General features: G+C 35.7%; 1 protein-coding gene across 1 annotated transcript in view; it reads right to left on the bottom strand.

The window, feature by feature from the left end:
* TRAP1 (TNF receptor associated protein 1) overlaps window positions 1–11,901 on the bottom strand; it is a 79,862-nt gene extending 67,961 nt beyond the window's left edge. Inside the window, exon 1 of the mRNA XM_051967731.1 lies at window positions 11,686–11,901. Coding sequence (XP_051823691.1) covers window positions 11,686–11,782 — 97 coding nt within the window. The 5' untranslated portion in view covers window positions 11,783–11,901. The remainder of the gene's footprint in view (window positions 1–11,685) is intronic.
* Window positions 11,902–19,537: the final 7,636 nt, after the last annotated feature.

The following is a 19,537-nucleotide window of genomic DNA, read 5'->3' as shown; positions in this document are numbered from 1 at the left end:
TATATATGACTTCTATAACACCCATTCCCCAATCCCTTCCTCATTTATAGTCTTCTAGTTATGGTTCCCAATTTAAATAAGTTTCCTTCCCCTGTTCCTCTCTCTCTCTTCCCTAGAGTATTTCATTAATCTTCGTTTTCTTTTAAGACTATCAAAACATAATAAAATTACAGCCCCCCCTTCTGACATTTAATTTCATAACCAATGATGCTACTAAAATTCTGAGATTACTTCTATCGCTCCAATATTAGAATGTAAGCATTTCATCTTATAAAAGTGTCTTCCAATTGCTCATTTTATGCTTATGCTTCCCTTTATTCCTCAATATTTCAAGGCTCCTGCTAAGCTCTTTTCCTCAGTGATGCCTGTAAGACCTTTATCTCATTACTCACTTTCCCTCCAGGAGCATTAAAATTCAGTTTTGCTAGCTTGCAAGGTTTTATGTTTTACATTTAGTATACTATATTCCAAGCTCTTTATTCCTTCATATTAGTAGCTGCTAAAAGCTTGTATAAGCTCATGGTAGTTTTTTAGTACTTGATTTCAATGTTTCTGGTGGAATATAGAATTTTTTAATTTCACCTGGAAGCTCTGGATTTTCACCAACACAGTTCTTGATAGTTTTCATTTGGGGATTTCTTTCACAAAGTAACTATTTTCACTCTGCTATCTGGTTCAACTATGTCTGGCAATTTTCTTAAATGATTTCTTGAAAAATGATACGTAGGTTCTTTTTCATTTTAATCCAATAATTCTTAAATTATTTCTCTCCTTGATTTCTAGTCAACTGTTTTTACTACAAGATACCTTAGTTGTTCAGAATTGTTTTGACTCATCATATAGGTCATTTCAGAGTTATTTATCATCATATACTATCATTGTAACTGTGTAGTGTTCTGGTTCTGCTCATTTTGCTTTGTATCAGTTTATGTAAATCTTCCAGGTTTTTCTGAAAGAGGTGTGCTCATTAACTCTTTTTTTTGCTCATTAACTCTTATAGCACAGGAATATTCTACCCATCAATCACAAGCCACAATTTATTCAGCCATTCCCCAACTGATAGACATTCCTTCAATTTCTAATTCTTTGACACCGCAAAAAAAGCTGTTATGAATTTACCCTAACCCTAACCCTTTTTTCTTTTTCTTTGGTCTCTTTGGAATATAGATCTAGTAGTGGCATTGCTGGGTTAAAGGGTATGCAGCTTAATAGCCTTTTGAGCATAGTCCTAAATTGTTCTTCAGAATAGTTGGAACAATTAATTTACAACTCCATGAATACTGCATTAATTTCCTTCATTTTTTCCGCATCCCCTCCAACATTTGACATTTTCCTTTTCTGTCATATTAACCAATCTGATAGGTACCATGGAGTTGTTTTAAATTGCATTTCTCTAATCAGTAATGATTTAGAGTATTTTTTTCATGTGACTACGGGTAGCTTTGATTTCTTTTTCTAAAAATCTGCCTGTTCATAACCTTTGACTAGACTTAATAATTTCTGATTGGCCCATTGTAACTTTCAAGGGGTCTGTTGTTTGGCTAAGTTTTCATTAACTCTTGCACTAAAATGTTAATTCTTTTTTCTTTTCCAGTTCTCTGCTCTAGCAATCTCATTTCATTAATAATAATTTTTCGTTCAAATTTTCTTTCATTTAGGTTAAGAATTATAGTTTATTTGCCCAAAGGGCTATCAAACTGTACATAACTTTTGATCTAGTAGTATTTCTTCTGGGCCTGTATGCCAAAAAGATTATAAAAAAAGGGAAAAGAACCTACATGTGCAAAAATGTTTGTAACAGCTCTTTTTGTGGTGGCAAAAAACTGGAAACTGAAGGATGCCCATCAGTTGGAGAATGGCTGGATAAGTTATGGTGTATGAATGTTATGGAATATTATTTTTCTGTAAGAAAAAACCAGCATGATGATTTCAAAGAGACTTACATGAACTGATGCTAAGTGAAATGAGCAGAACCAGGAGATCATTGTGCACAGCAACAAGAATATACAATGATCAATTCTGATGAACGTGACTCTTTTCAGAAATGAGGTGATTCAGGTCAGTTCCATTAGACTTGGGATGAAAAGAGCCATCTGCATTGAGAGAAGATTATTGAGCTAGATCACAACACAGCATTTGCATCTTTTTTGATGTTGTTTGCTTGTTTTTTTTTTCTCACTTTTTTTCTTTTTGATCTGATTTTACTTATGCAGCATTATAAATGTGGAAATATGTTTAGGACAAACAAAAAGAGAATTGTAATTTACTTTTTGTCAAAGCTACATTTTTTGTTTTCTCTTTTTCCCAGAGGATCTGCTTATAGGTGTTATATGCTCTTTCAGGTTTTTGTCTTGAGCTTCTCTGGCATCATGATAGGTCCTTATCTTTTTTGTTTATTTACTCTCCCAGCCTTATTTCCAGAATTGGGACATTGTTTCAAGACCAGGTTCTGTGCACAAGTTTTATATACAATAGATATGTAAATAGCTGATTCAAGTATATGGTCTTAAATGATCCTGGGTATTCTTCAGGAATAAATGCTAGGTCCTTCAAAAATTACCCTTTTTTCGAAGGTTTCAATTTAAGTCAAGAAGCTACAGACTTTCATTAAGCTCTATGTTAGATCAAGGTCATAGTCTGATTTTTGTCCTCCCAGGCTCTCTAATGTCCAGAAAGCTTTATGTATAGGTAACACAGCTATGGGTAATGCTTTCGTACAAAGTTTGGTAAGCTGTAGATTGTGACCCCCAAATCTGTTATGTAACTGAATGGGGAGGAAGAGATTGCAAAATTGAAATTTTTTTTTTATGAGTAAATGTTGATTTGTATATCTGTTTTATATATCTATATACCAAGGGTTGAGCAAAAATTTCTCAGGTAAAAAAGCAATCACAAGTGGAAAAAGTTTAAGAAACCCTGCTCATAGATACAATAGATCCCATTTCCCCATTAACTAGTTAAAAGGCACAGCAGATTCAGAGCTATTGCACTGCTGGCTTAACATTGTTTGGGGCTCACATTTAAATTCCCCAATCCTTTCTGGAGGTACTATTTATTTAACTCTGTTCTCAAATCAGGATTTGCCCCAAGGTTAATTCTACAATACTAGTCATTCTGGGAGATCCCACACTATTGACTAAGTCCAAGGCTGGGTCTATAATCCTGGAGTACACTTTTCCAAATTTTCTGCCTTGGTCACTTGCCTATGGGTCAAATATGTGATCTGGGGCTAGAAAGATTCCCTACTCTTGATTTTTCCTCAGATTTCCTAATCAATGCTTGGTATGACAGTTTTTACTGGAGTAGCCATTGGAGAAGCAGGACTTTGCTGTTTTCTCCTACACTAGCAGCTTGGCTAGTTAAATATATTTTAATTCACCCTAAAAATAACGAACATCATCTGAGCATATATCTAATGCAAACTGAGACATAAAAGGCAATCTAATTCAACCCTCTTCATTTTACAGATAAGAAAACAAAGGACCAGGAATGAGAAATGACTTGCCAAAAGATCACACAGAGGTAGCACTGAAGCTAAAACTTGAATGTAAGTTATCTGACTCTAGACCTAATGTTCTTTCCACAATACCAGCTTCATCTAAGTAGGAGTGAAGTCAAACAAAGAGAAATCATTTCCTAAAAGGAAATTTGTTAAAACAGCTTTATTAGTTTATTTATGTAATGTGAATAATACAATTTGTAAATTAAAAATTAGGTTATTGAATAATTTCATTTTTAAAGCCAGCTTAGAGAAGAATTAAATGGACTTAGAAAACATGCATCTACTAAGGCCAACTCCAATAAATATGCTGACATACTGAGAAGCAGTATTCCAGAACTACAAAAATTCCAAATAGTGATTGAATATCACAATAGTTTTGCATCATTCAATATATCACAAAAGATTCAGAAACTGATAAACGAGATGAAAAAACACAGATCAATGGCTTGGGAATTTGGCTGATTTAAACCTCACTAATATCTAAAGGTTTTAGTTGCTCATATTTAGGGACACCCTAGAATATTAAAATTAACGGAGATAAAGCCAAGATGGCAGAGTAACATTTCCAAAATCTATAGAGAATTGACTCTAATTTATAAGAAATCAAGTCATTCTCCAATTGATAAATGGTCAAAGGATATGAACAGACAATTCTTAGATGAAGAAATTGAAACTCTTTCTAGCCATATGAAAAGATGCTCCAAGTCATTATTAATCAGAGAAATGCAAATTAAAACAACTCTGAGATACCACTACACACCTGTCAGACTGGCTAGAAGACAGGGAAAGATAATGCAGAATGTTGGAGGGAATGTGGGAAAACAGGGACACTGATACATTTTTGGTGGAATTGTGAACACATCCAACCATTCTGGAGAGCAATTTGGAACTATGCTCAAAAAGTTATCAAACTGTGCATATCCTTTGATCCAGCAGTGTTACTACTGGGCTTATATCCCAAAGAGATCATAAAGAAGGGAAAGGGATCTGTATGTGCAAGAATGTTTGTGGAAGCCCTCTTTCTAGTGGCCAGAAACTGAAAACCACGTGGATGTCCATCAATTGGAGAATGGCTGAATAAATTGTGGTATATGAATGTTATGGAATATTGTTGTTTGGCAAGAAATGACCAATAGGATGATTTCAGAAAAGCCTGGAGAGACTTATATGAACTGATGCTGAGTGAAACGAGCAGGACCAGGAGATCCTTATATACTTCAACAACAATACTATATGATGATCAATTTAGATCGACCTGCCCATCGTTAGCAATGAGATGAACCAAATCAGTTCCAATGGAGCAGTAATGAACTGAACCAGCTACGCCCAGCGAAAATACTGGGAGATGACTAAGAACCATTACATTGAATTCCCAATCCCTATATTTTTGCCTGCCTGCATTTTGGATTTCCTTCACAGGCTAATTGTACAATATTTCAGAGTCCGATTCTTTTTGTACAGCATGTTTGGTCATGTATACTTATTGTGTATTTAATTTATACTCTAATATATTTAACATCTACTGGTCATTCTGCCATCTCGGGGAGGGGGTGGGGGGAAAGAAGGGAAAAATTGGAATAAAAGGTTTGGCAATTGTCAATGTTGTAAAATTACCCATACATACAACTTATAAGTAAAAAGCTATGAAATTTAAAAAAAAAAAAAAAGATGGCAGAGTAAAGGCAGGAACTTGTCTGAGCTCTCCCCCAAACCCTTCCAAATATCTTTAAATAATGATTCAAAAAAATATTAGAGTACCAGAACCTACCAAAAAAACTGAGTGAAACAATTTTCCAGTCCAGAACAATCTGGAAGATCAGCAAGATAGATCTGATGCACCAGGGTGAGAGTGGAACACAGAACAGATCAGTCCACACTAACACAATCCTGGCCCTACAAACCAGGAGCAGGCCTAAGGAGCCACTGAATCAGCAATAGTAGTGCTAGCAGCTTCTAGAGCTCTCAGCCCACAGGCAGTAAGGGGGTCAGAGAGAAATTACAAAGGAATTCTTTGCTAGCACTGAACCAGTTCTCAACTCTTTTGTCCATACTCAAATCCGAGTTCCAGGGCAAGGTGGAACAACTTGTGGCCATAATGAAGCAGGGACCCTCTTCACCATTCCTAGGCAGAAAAGAGTGCTTTTGATCACTCACAGACCAGAACATAGGCCAGAATAGGAGTAAATATACCTCTCCTTAGAGGTTCCACCTTGAAGAACTGAAAAGTTACAGGTCCCCTGAAAACACCTGCACCAAACCCCTTGAAGCTTGGGACAAGGGCCCCTGCACATTGGAAACAGAGCCCTACTTTAACAAAGAGTTAAAAATCAAATAATAGGCTGAGAAAATGAACAAACAACGGAACAGGATTTTGAACATAACATTATGACGATAAGGAAGATCAAAACAGATCCACAGAAGATAACAAAACCAAAGCTTCAACTTCCAAAACCTCCAAGAAAAATTTAAATTGGTCTCAGGCCATGGAAGAGCTCAAAAGAATTTTGAAAATCAAGTAAGAGAGATACAAGAAAAATTGGGAGAGAAATGAGTGATGCAAGTAAATTATGAAAAAAGACAACAGCTTGGTAAAGGAGATACAAAAAAGATACTGAAGAAAACACCTTAAAAAACATGACCAGGTCAAATGATAAAGAAAGCGTAAAAAGTCAATGAGGAGACGAATGCCTTAAAAAGCAGAATTGGCCAAATAGGGAAAAAAAAAAAATCCACTGACGAAATCAACTTTTAAAAGTTGAATTGGACAAATGGAAAAAGAGATATAAAAGCTCACTGAAAAAAATAATTCTTTAAAAATCAGAATTGAACAAAATGGATGCTAATGACTTTATAATCTAGAAACAAAACAAAATCAAAGGAATGACATTTTTTAAAAGTAAACTATCTCAATGGAAAAACAAATGACCCAGAAAATAGATCTAGGGAAAAAAATATTTAAAAAAAAAAATATTGGTCTAACAGCAACAAGATTATGTGATGATCAATTCTGATGGATGTGGCTCTTTTCAACAATGAAGTGATTCAGGCCAATTCCAATAGACTTATAATAAAGAGAGCCATATGCACCCAGAGAGAGAACTATGGGGATTGAATATGGATTACAACATAGAATTTTCACCTTTTGTTGTTGTTGTTTGCTTGCTTTTTGTTGTCTTTCTCATTTTTCTTTTTGATCTGATTTTTCCTGTGTAGCATGATAATTGTGGAAATATGTATAGAAGAACATATATTGGGTTATTTGCTGTTGAAGGGGTAAAGGGAGAGAAAAAAATTTGGAACACAAGGTTTTGCAAGAATGAATGATTAAAACTATGCATATATTTTGAAAATAAAAAGCTAAAAAAAAAAAAATTAAGAAAAAACTGATCTACCTAAAAGCTATGATCCAAAAAAAAAAAAGAACCTAGTCATCATCTTTCAAGAAACTGTTGGAGCAGCTAGATAGCACAGTGGACAACCACTGGTCCCTGGAGTCAAGAGGACCTGAGTTCTAACCCTGCTTCAGACACTAAACACTTGGTAGCTGTGTGACTTGGGACAAGTCACTTAACCCTCCCCAAGAAAGATAATTAAGAGAAAACAAAAGAAATCATCATGAAAACTGCCCTGATATCCTAGAACTGGAGGGTAAAACAGAAATTGAAATACACCAATCATATTCTGAAAGAGATCCCAAAATGAAAACTCCAAGGAATATTATTGCTAAATTCTAGAATTCTCAAGCCAAATGAAAATGTTGCAAGCATCCAGAAAGAAAAAATGAAGTATTGCTGAGCCACAATCAGGATAACAAGATTTGGCAACTTCAACAGTAAAGAATCAGAAAGTCTGAAATATGATATTTTGGAGGGCATAGGAGCTAGGATTACAATCAAGAATCACCTATCCAGTAAAATTGAGTATAATCCTTCAGGGAAGAAAAATGGACATTCAATATAATAAAGAGTTTTCAAACTTTCTTGTTAAAAAGACCAGAGTTGAATAGAAAATACCAGACTCTGGAAAAGTATAAAAAGGAAAAAAAAAAAAAAAAAAAAAAGGAAATCCTAAGGAACTTAAGAAGATTACTGTTTACCATCCTACATAGGAAAGTGACAGTTGTACTAATAAGAACTTTCTCATTATTGGGGCAGTTAGAAGGAATGAATACATATATATACACATATACCCACACACACAGGATATAGGTGTTAGCTGAATGTGAACGAATTATCTAAAAAATTAAAATTAAGGGGTTACAAGAATGTATTGAGAGAATGGAAAAGGGAGAGATACAGTGGGGTAGAATGAGAATTATCTCATATAAAAGATGGAAGAAAAAGTTTTAACAGTGGAGAAGGGAGTGAATGAACCTTAGTCTCATCAGAACTGCCTTAAAGAAGGTATAACATACATACTCAACTGGGTATAAAAATCTATCTTCTCTACAGAATAGGGAAAGAGTATGAGGGGAGAGGATGTATGTGACAGAAGAGAGGAGGTAGTCAGAACTAAAAGTTTGAAGGACTTATAGGGAAAAATGCATACTCAGAAAAAGACCTGATCGTTTGTGAATGCTGATCAAAGCATAATTTTTCCCTTATTTTATTGTTTCTTTTTTTGATCTATTTCATCTTTCACAATTATGACTAGTGTATAAATATGTTTTGCATATGGCATATGTGTAAACTAAATCAAACTGCCTATCTTCTTTGGGAGAGGGGAGGGAAAGAGAAGAGGAAGGGAGGAAAATTTGGAACTCAAGATATTGTAAAAATGAATGCTAAAAGTTTTCTTGTAGTTTATATAGAGATAAAATATTCATAATTTTTTAAAATGACAGTACTACTTAACCTTTTCTACACCATACTAATCAAACTACCAAATGATTAATTAGAGCTAAAAAAAATTAACAAAAGGTCAACAATACTAAGGGAAACAATGAAAAAAGTTATAATTATGCTAGAATTGTCATTAAAAATATTTGATACTAGTTTAAAAATCGAGATTTAGATCAAAGGAACAGATTAGATGACCTATAGAAGCAAAAAAACCACAGTAGTTCAATGTTCAATAAACTCCCAAACCCAATTACTAGGGTAAGGACCCACTACTTAACAAAAATTGCTAGGAAAACTGGTTAGGGAGCAATTAGATTTAGACCAACACCTCACATAATAGACTAAGTTCCAAATAGATATGGGCCTCAACATAAAACAACATGAACAAATTAGAGAAGGAAGGATAGTATTAGAAAGTATAAGTAAAACATTCTCAACCAAATAGTGGGGAAAAAAAGAATAACAGAAGATAAAATGGACAGTTTTTATTATATAAAATTTTAAAACTTTTATAAAAACCCAATGCAGTTAAAATTAGAAGGGAAACAGTGAATTGGGGAAAGGTGAGGAATCTTTGCATTAAGTTTCTCTTTGAGGTCCCCATCACATTTATTACCAAAGATAACAAAAAAAGAAAAGGCCAATTGTTGGAAGGGCTTCAGGAAAACAAGCATACTGATGCATTAACTGGTGTTGCCTGTTATAGGCCAGAACTTGAAATAAGATGCTAAGTCACTGGAATTGATAGAAACAATCCTTATGTTCACACCTTTAGAGTTCGCACCTTTAAAAGAGCATATATAAGGAGGAGTCCACTAAAGGATAAGCCCACTAGAGACTTTGGGAGATTCACAAAATAGAAGCCCACAAGCCTACTAGAGATTTCGGGAGATTCACCCTTCAGAAGTCCACAAGCCCACTCTCTGGGAAGTGGAGTCAGATTCATTCCAACTTCCACCTTTGTGCTGGCTGGAGGCTTTGGATTCCGAGGGAGCCAGAGGATGAAGCTGGAAGAAACAAAGGACAAGAGGCAAGAGCTCTTGGAATCAAGGAGAGATAGGCCTCTAAGAAAACTAACCCGGCTATTTTGAAGGAGACAATACAGGATCTGGACTTTAACTCCTGGCTGAATTTGAGGTGATTATTACACAGAACTGAAACGAAGGCTGCCTCCAGAAGCCCCCTAAGAAACCTGCTCCTGGAGACCGATTATATTTTAGAGAAGAGAACATCACAGTTGCCTTTTTGGAATGCAATTTAGAACTATATCCCAAAAGTTGAAGTCGTTTGACTCAGTGGTGCCACAAGTTTCTATGCCAAATATATCAAGACTGAGTAAAAGACTTCTTATATATAAAAATATTTATAGCAGCTGTTTGTAGTATCAAAGAACTGGAAATTAAGTCAATGGGGAAATGACTCAACAAATTACAATATATAAATGTTTTAGATTATTGCACCATAAGAAATGATCAAAGGAATAGATTCAGTGAAAACTGAGATCTGTATGAAATCATACAGAATGAAGTGAACAGAACCAACAATAACTACATGCATGATAAGTAGAGTGGAGGAACTATTTTGAATGACTTAGAAACACAATGACCAGCCCCTTTTCCAGAGTATAATAGATGAAATATGTAGTTCAGGACTCCTGATGCCCAAGGTACAGAACTGTCAGTCATTTTTAGAGAGCCAGTGTCAAAATTTGCCTTGACTATGCATAAAAGGGTTCGTTTTTTGTTTTGTTTCGTTTTTATCTCAATCAAAATAAAGGGAAGGGAAGAGAGAAAATGCCAAAAGAAAAAGGTCAGGAAATATTTTTAAATATTAAAGAGACATAAAGGAAACTAGAGATAAAAAAACAGGACAGGCTTTAAACATAAAACTATGTTGAATTTATTAGATATTTAAAAAGAAAGCTGTAGATAAAGATTTGTAGTTTCACATACAACCTTTTTGTTTTATATACAGTATACGAAAATGTTATTTGGTTTTTAAGTTCAGAAATTAATTTTTTAATATGGGTTTTAAAAGTGATAGATCAATGTTTAATAAAAGTATGCTTAATATTAAATATGCTCAAAGTATAATTTCAAGAAGACAAAAGAAAATTTCAAAATTTTCCATCCATACTCACAATAAAATCACGTAAAAGCAAGTGACTGCAGCAAAAGTATAAATTGCACATTACAAATTCTTTAGTGAAATAAAACTTGCAATGTTTATTGTATAGGTTAACAAATTTGTTTTAATTTATCCCAGTTAATTCACATATCACTGTACTGTTGTGGTATTACCCGATTTTCCTCCCGTTTTCACAATTTCTGTCAATGCTACCACCCAGGGACTCTGCCTCCAATATTGAAAAAGTGGACTTTCCGCAATCTCTCATAGCCAATCATCTCATTTTCCCCTTACTACCATTTCTTTCTCTTTCTCTCTCTCCCTCAGTCTATCTGTCTCCTTCCTCTCTCCCTCACAATTATCGATTACTTAACCTATTGCATCAGCTTCCTACCAGGCTTTGCCACCCCCACTCCCCTAGCAAAACGATTTCTATGATTTTTATGCTCAATTTACTTGCTGCTCTGCTCAAAATTTTTAAACGACTCCCTATTACCTATTAGGTAAATATCGAAATGCTTAGCTGGCATTCAATATTCCTAAGCAATTACTTTTCCTGCCTTATTTCTCATGACAATTTCCATTAAATTGCCCTCAATCTACTCCACTCAAACTAAACTGACCTTATTGTTTTGAAACCCTTCAAGTATTCTCTTTACCGGAGGTCCCTTCATCTTGTCTTCTTTCTTAGTCCTTTTGGGCATTCCAGCACAACACCACTTTTCACACCTCTTTAACATATATGTATCACAACATGGCTCCTGCTAGTGTCCTCCTCTATTAGACTAAATTCTACAAAAGCAGGAGCTAGGTCTTCAGTTTTATGCCTCTTCCAGCGGCTACCACTGCTCCTTCCTACCGCGTTAAGCACGTGTTGGTCATTTGCAGTATCCAACAGTTTTTTTGGAAGCGCTCACTAATCAATACTCATACCAAACACCAAGCCAGAAAACGTGACACTGTTTACATCTTAGCCTTAAATGGAAATGAGAAGAAAAACATTTGTTGCTTTGAATGATCATCAACCCCCAGGGCCAGCCCCGCTTCTGAAATCCCACGTGGGCTGCCTTCGGGCCGATGTCCGAACTCCTCCGCAGCCGGCCGCGGATCCTCCCCAGCCCAACTCCCCCGGCGGCGGTCCGCGCCTCACGTCTTTCTCCGGAACTGCCCGAGGAAGCTGCGGGGGGCGAGGGCAGTCACCCCTGCCGGCCTTACCTCCGGCGACATTCCGCAGCCCCGGCTCCCGTAGCCCGAGCGGAGGCCGTAGGTGTCGGCCCCAGAGCATCAATAGTGCGCGGAGCTCCCGCGCCATATCTCACTCCCAGGAAAAGGCTTCCCAGTAGCTGTCCAGGATAGGGATGAGGGGCGGAACTGAGCACGCTAGGTGACACAGACCTAGAGCGAGGCAGCAAGCCGGGCCTTCAAGAAATGTGCGGCCGGGGCCTTTGACGTCACCTGCCGCGCGACTAGGCTGTCCACACCATTTGCCTGCACCGTGGCTGTCCTCCTTCACAGGGGTCTTTTACTCCTCAAGTGATCCTCGAAAGCTTTCCCATCGCCCTACCGGCAGCATGTGCATCTTGTCCGGAAGCATTGAAGGGAGAAGAGAGAAGAAAAAGCGTCCTTGAGCAAAGATTTTTTATGCGGGCCTATCTTCTCCCACGCCAACCAGGCTTAGGCGAAGTCATACTTGCTGAAGTATGATCCCGGAAAAGGGCCTCGGTGACCTTCTGACTGGTCGTCAAGGGCAACGCTGCGCTTCCCTTCCGAAACCGTTCGGTGGGGTTGGAAGGAGGGGAGTGTAAAGGCTGACCTCTGATTGTGACGCCCCGAAATGTCAGCTTGCTCAAGTCCAAGTCAAATGTACGAAATTTGTGCAAACACGACTCATTGCGCTGTTTCTCCAGCTGTAAAAAGAAGGATTTGGATCCGATTTTGGTGATGATGACCTGGCAAAGCATTAAAATTTGTCAAGTTCCGGAGACTGGTTGTTGAAGTTCTCTCTTAAGGATTCTCCCTTCTCCCATGTTCAAACAGACACAAACTAAATCCAAGTTAGGAAAGAGGCTGCTAGTCCAGTCCCTACCTGATCAAGAATCCTTCTGGAATAATCCCAGCAAGTAATCATCTGGCCTTTGTTTCAAGACTTGTAGTGAGATGGAAACACACTCCCTCCCGAAGATAGTGCTCTCTGCTTTTGGATAGCTCTCATTGTTAGAAAATTTCTCCTTAACTGAACCTCAAACTTGACTGCAACTTCCACCCTTTGCTCCACGTTCTGCCCTCTGAAATCAAACAGAATTAATCCACCTTCTAATCTAAGTTTTGAACACATTTCACCCAGTTCATTTATAGTTTATGAATGTCTCCTAAAATGAGATGCCTAGAGGTGATCATAATACGTAATACCAACAATCATTGTCTACTGAGTGCTTATTTTTTTGTACATATAGAGTGTTAATACAGAGAGAGACAAAAATGAAATAGTCCCTGCCTTCAAAGTACTTACATTTAATCTGAGGGAGATAATGTATCTCTATAAATGTATCCAAAATAAATCCAAGTTAATTTGAAAGAGAATGCACTAGTCTTTGAGAGATCAGAAAAGGTTTTATGTGCTTCAACTAAGCTTTGAAAGAAATTAGGATTTAAGAAGCAGAGGTGAGGATTAAGTATAGTGTTTTTCAGTCGGGGATCAGTGTAAAGACTCTGAGATTGGAAATTCAATGGATGATATAGAATAAAAACTGTTTTTGCCTTTCCTTGTATTTCAAAGGCTTAAACACAGTGTCTGATATTAAGTACTTACTATGTTTCTGATGCCCAATGATTAATCTTTATAGTTATGGCTAGGTGAATATTCCACAAAATGGATAGAGACAATCACAAAAATAATTTTAATTTCATGATATTGAAAAGTTTTGGCATAAATAAAAGTAATGCAAGAAGAATAAAGACAAATGGTCAATTGGAGGGAAACTTCACATCAATTATCTCTGATATCTAAACTATAAAACTGACACAAATATAAAACCAAAAGTCATTCCCCAACGGAGAACCTCAATGGATAAATGGACAAGGAATATGAATAGTTCTAAAAAGAAGTATTACAAATTATGAATACAATTATATGATAGAATATTCCAAATCACTGAGAAGAGAATGCAAAACAAAACAGTTTTGAGATTTCATCTCATATCCATCAAATTGGAAAGGATACCAAAACTTGGAAAGAACTAATATTGGATTTTAGAAAGACAAACAGAATTTATGCATGGTTGGTGGAGCTGAGAATTAGTCCAATCATTCTGGAAAGCAATTTGAAAATACACAAAGAAAATCACTAAACTGTCCATATCCTTTGACCCAGCGTTTCCACTATTAGAGATTTCATCTCCATCTTCATTATAGGTCACAAAGATTCTATATTCAAAAATAACATTTTTGTAGTAACAAAAAATAGTAAAGATTAGAGATGTTCATCCACCAGGGAATGGTTAAACAAAATCATACAATAATCTAGTGTGGTTGTTCTCCTTTAGTGTTTTTCAATAGGGGTTTTCAATAAAAATTCTTTAATAATTCCTCAAGCAATAAATAAATGTCAAATTATATTACAAATATATTTTCCTCTGCAACAAGCACATACATGTTTGAAACATAAGTTTGTGTCTGCAATAATTGGAAGCCATTATCATGTGTGCATGATATTCATGCAAATATTACATAAAACTCAGCCTGTTCTGATATGGAAGATCACTGCTTCATGTGAGATAATTAAAGGAGAACATAATATAAAAAGATAACCTGAGTGATATTGTTATGCCACAATTCTCAGTCTCCCTAATTATCCTGACCACGTCCTGACTCAGTTTCTCTGCTTCAGCTCAAAGCTCAGTCTTGCAAAACTTCCCCTCCCTCTTTATCAGAATATTTAATAAGGATAAAAGATCTTATGTTTTAGAATATCAGAATGCCTCTCCCCATCCCAAGCTACTGGAATGTTAGATACTGTCTTATCAAGATGCCTCTCCCCATCTCCAGGGCTCCTCCCCCATGCCTCCCCTCACCCTGTCAGAACCCGATTATCAGAGTCCTGTTCAGGCTCTCAGCATCCTGACTCCGCCCCCCTCCTCAGTCTACCTCCTGAGTCTGAGCAATGTGTATGTAGGTCATTGAGCACTCTCATTGTTTGCTGGATTCTCGGAACCCTTAAACTCATTCATCCCTGGGACCAAATCATGGATCCATTTGGTCCCAGTAAATCTCTCCCATTTAATAAATTATTAAATTGTTCTCTAATCTCTATCCTGCCTCAGTTTTTCCAGCATTACATTATAAATGAAGGAGGGAGAAGAAAGAGCTTTCTGTTACATGACCTCAATATTTTCAGTGTAATATGAGATGATGTCTTCAGCTAAGAATTTGGGGGGAAAAGGTGCCATGGAATGTTTGAGGAGGGGTGATCTAATTTCTATACCATTATAGTCTGCAGTTCATCATATTCAAAAAATATTATACAACATGCAATATTTCAAATTAATAAAATCAAGTGATGAACCATTACATACATAATACAAAGGCTTAAGAAGCAAAATTTAAACATCCTTTTATTAGGACAAAATCCTTCCCATGGATTCAATGGAATCTAATAATTTACAAATATTTAAGTCTTCACAAATAATCTTACATTAAACTGGCTCCTTTAAGTAGACCAGATTGAAATATTAAGTCTGATAATATATTGATATATAACTTCACAAATTTAGTACTGCCAAATTCAAAAGAACTTTTTACTGCACATGTAATCGGATTGGCCTGGGAGTTCCTAACCAAAGAAACGGCTTTTTTTTTTGACCACCAGCCTCCTCACCGTCTCTCCCTGTATATGCACACAGAGTCAAAGGTTGCTAGACAATTTTTAACAGCTCTCTTGGACTTTTGCATCTTTTGTAAAAAAAAAAAAAAAAAAAAAAAAAAATTCTATGCATTTTGAACTTTACATTCTGAGCTAGGCATATACAAATAGGCCAAAACAAAACAAAACAAAGCAAAAAACAAAAACCTCACACATGTGAATACTGATATACACACAAATACAAGTTTAATACTTGGAAAATTCAATTGCTAATTTTTTGGATCTATGTTAGGTCTTAAAACTTCCCCTGCTCATTGCTTTTTCTTAGTAAAAAAAAAAAAAAATTAAGTAAAGAGTAATTTCTAAATTCATCATCTGGCTTACCAGCCCAGAAACTACTCTGCTTTTTACAATTTTTCCAGAGTGCTGATGTGGCTGATGCTGTAATTTGGCTCTTCTCAAAATTAATTTTTGTACTTATCCCTCAAGCAATCTCTATTCACTTGGAACAAATGAATAGACTCCAGTAACAACTGTATTGGCTGTGGCGTTATCTTATTCTGCTATTAATTCTCTCTCCCTTTCCCCCCCCCCCCCCATGTAGTTTGTTTATTTCATTAAGTTTCTCAATTATAGGTTAAAAGAATTTTTAACATTTAAAAAATTTTTGAGTTCCAAATTCTCTCCCTTTTTTCCTTTCCCCTCTTGAGAAGTCAAGAAATTTGATATAAATTATACACTTGAAGTCATGCAAAATATATTTCCATATTAGCTCTCTTGCAAAAGAAAATGCAGACCAAAAAAAAAAAAAAAAGAAAGAAAGAAAAAGAAATAAAACAACAACTAAAAAGTATGCTTCAATCTACATTCAAATTGTGTCAATTCTTCCTCTGGAGATAGCATTTTTGATGATATTGTCTTGATCAAAATAGCTAAGTAATTCATAATTAATGATTGTTACAGTATTGCTGTTTCTATGTTCTCCTGCCTCTGCTCATTTCACTTTGTATCAATTCATATATGTCTTCCCAGATTTTTATGAAACTATCTTGCTTATCATTTCTTATGACACAAAACTATTGAGAAGAAACATGAGATGTGCAAAATTAGAGAGTCCACTCCAAATGTTCACAGGGATTATTTGTGTCTAATCTGTGGCAGAGGACTCTGAGCTTGTATTGGTCTGATCAGCCACAGTTGACACATTGTAACTTGATTCTAACATAGTGATGTCATTTTGATTTTCTTCCAGAATGATGGGCAACAACCAACCAATATACTAATTCAGCCATTCCTTAATTGATTGCCATCCTCACAATTTCCAATTCTTTGCCACCACAAAAAGAACTGCTATAAATATTTTTGTACTTATTGATCCTTTTTCTTTTTGGGATACCAACTTAGTAGTAGTATTTCTGGGTCAAAGAGTATACACAGTTTCATAGCTTTTTGGGTATTGTTCTAAATTGCTCTCAAGAATGATTGGATCAGTTTATAGAGGGCCAGGAGGTAAGAATCCATTCCAGATCTTGAATCTTACAGTAACTTGGCTCACCAAAACTTCCTTTTCTTATTGAAATAGCAGAGACAGCTTGTCAATATAATAAATTAATAATCTAGCGACTGATGCAAAATGTAAACACTATTCTTTGGATTAGAAGCAAACCTTTACATTTAGGACAGGAAAAAGAGCCTGCAATAGAGACTAAAGGCAATCCGGGAGAAAACTACTTGAGACAATGGTGTGATAAACTTTACCCAGATGTGTGTCTCAGCTATTTGCACTTGTAGCTAATTAACCAAGATCCTGAGCTTAATCATTTACATCTCAGTAGATCTTGTTGGTTAGAGAAAACTATAGGAACTTCAAAGAGTGTACTCTGTATCAAATCTATGAGCATTTGAGGTATATATATTTGTCTCTCTGATCAATAAACTTCGAAGAGTTCATAATCCGGACTTCTCCACCTGGTGCTGGTATGTTTCCACACCCTTAATTCACTACAGGAGCTGGACTCCAACACAAAACTCTACTAAAAATGTGTTAGTGTCACCCCTTTTCTTCATTCTCTCCAACATTTGTCATTTTCTTTTTCTTTCTTATTAGCCAATCTCATAGATGTGAAATGGTACCATAAAGTTGTTTTAATTTGATTTCTCTAGATAGTTTTAATTTCTTTTTTTTTAAACTTCCTATTTATATCCTTTGACCATTTATCAATTGGAAATCTGCTAGTAATTTCTCACTGTAAAATTTCATCAATTTGTTCTTATGTGTTTACTTTCTTTCCTTTCTACCGTCATTGTGATCTTTCTACTAATGCCAAGAAATGATTGATAACAACCTAATTCAGCTACTGAGCCACTTATCTCATTTTTGTTGTTCAGTTGTTTCAATCATTTCATGACCACATTTGGAGTTTTCTTGGAAAGGGTACTGGAGTGGTTTTCCATTTCCTTCTCCAGCTTGCTTTACAGATGAGGAAAAAGATGCAAGAAGGATTAAGTGAATTACCCAGGGTCACCAACTAAAAAGTGTCTAAGATCAGATTTGAATTTAGGAAGATGAGTTTTCCTGACTCGAGATCCAGAACTCTATCCACTTCACCATTTAGTTGCCCTTTGCCTATCCCATGCCAGGATTCTTTTTAGTAAGCCAGGGTTGAGGTAACATTTTTCTTTACACTATCCTGATTCCTTTTTATGTCAAATATTTTGAGAAGTGTGCTGAAGACAGTTCATTTGGCTCAGGAGAGCCAATTATAAAATTTTCAATGTGACCATTTACACCCTGGAAATTGGCAAATGCTACAAATTAGGGCTTCACTAATTATTTTGTTGATTATCAAGACTTAAAGAAAATCATGGAGAAAATGTTGATTTGATTAAATTAAACAAATTAAAAGTGAGTCCTTTTTTTTTTTTTTTTTTTTTTTGGCAAGGCATCACACTCCTACATATTCTCCCCCATTCTTAATCACCTATAGGCCTCTAAGATCAACTTCTGTATCCTTACTAGTGCCAGCAGTTTATTTTAACTTGATGGACATGCGCAAATTAAGAGCTGTAGTAAATATCCACACAAGAGACTTATAATTTTGGAATTAAATAAAGATCATTGGAAGAATATATGGAACTAGGTATCATTCTGAAGACCCATTCATTGTGAGGAGGGGCAGCTTCCACAGATTTTTGAGGTAGCAATTCAGTCAGGACCCGTCATCATGGATTCAGAGTCCTGATTACCATGGATCTGACAAGTCCTTTTAAAAACAACTTGCAAAGCCTGAGTGAAAGTTGAGATTGAAACCCATAAAATGAGTGATTCAATGCTTTTTGGGACAGAGAGAATTTTAAAACCCCAAAAAGAGTTGTATGGGAAGTATAATGGCATTGCAGGAACCAGAGTTAGAAAGAATTCAGTAGTAAAAAATGACTAACTAATGTGACCTTGGGCAAATTAATTGATCTTTGCCTGCCTCAGTTTCTTCATCTATAAAATGGGGATAATAATAGTACTCAGTTTCCAAGGTTGTGATAAGGTTAAAATAAGATAATTTTTGTGAGAGGGCTTCATAAACATTAAATACTATATAAATGCTTGATATTATTATAGAATATGGAAGTCTTATCCAAACTATCACAAAGGAAAACAGAGGACTAGAAGGAATTTAAGAAAGGAAGGATGTGATAGCCCTGAGACAGGATTGTAGAAGCCAAGAAAAGCAATAATAATTTATGTAGAAATTTAGGCCTACTATAAGATAATTAATAGTTCAATGATAAAATTGCTATTTTACAAACCTCATGTGATAGAAAGAACATTAAGTTTAGTGTAGGATATACAGAGAGAGACAGCAATAGGGACAGAAAAAGAGAGAAGATTATTGAATAGAAAAGAATAGAGAGAAGGCTAAAAAGAATTAGACAAATAGGGCAGCTTTAAAAGTTGCAGGTTGAATTTATTATATTTTAAGATTTAATTGAAAAGAAATTCTGAGGTACCACTTCATACTTCTCAAATTGTCTAAGATGACAAAAAAAGATAATGATAAATGTTGGAAGGGATGTGAGAAAATTGGGACACTAATACATTGTTGGTGGAGTTGTGAGCTGATCCAACTATTCTGGAGAGCAATTTGGAACTGTTACCAAAGGGCTATCAAATTGTGCATACTCTTTGATCCAGCAGAGTCTTTCTATCTGTAT

This window comes from Antechinus flavipes, chromosome 1, assembly GCF_016432865.1.
Source record: "Antechinus flavipes isolate AdamAnt ecotype Samford, QLD, Australia chromosome 1, AdamAnt_v2, whole genome shotgun sequence".
NCBI lineage: Eukaryota > Metazoa > Chordata > Mammalia > Dasyuromorphia > Dasyuridae > Antechinus > Antechinus flavipes.
This window is presented reverse-complemented; position numbering and strand designations above follow the sequence as displayed.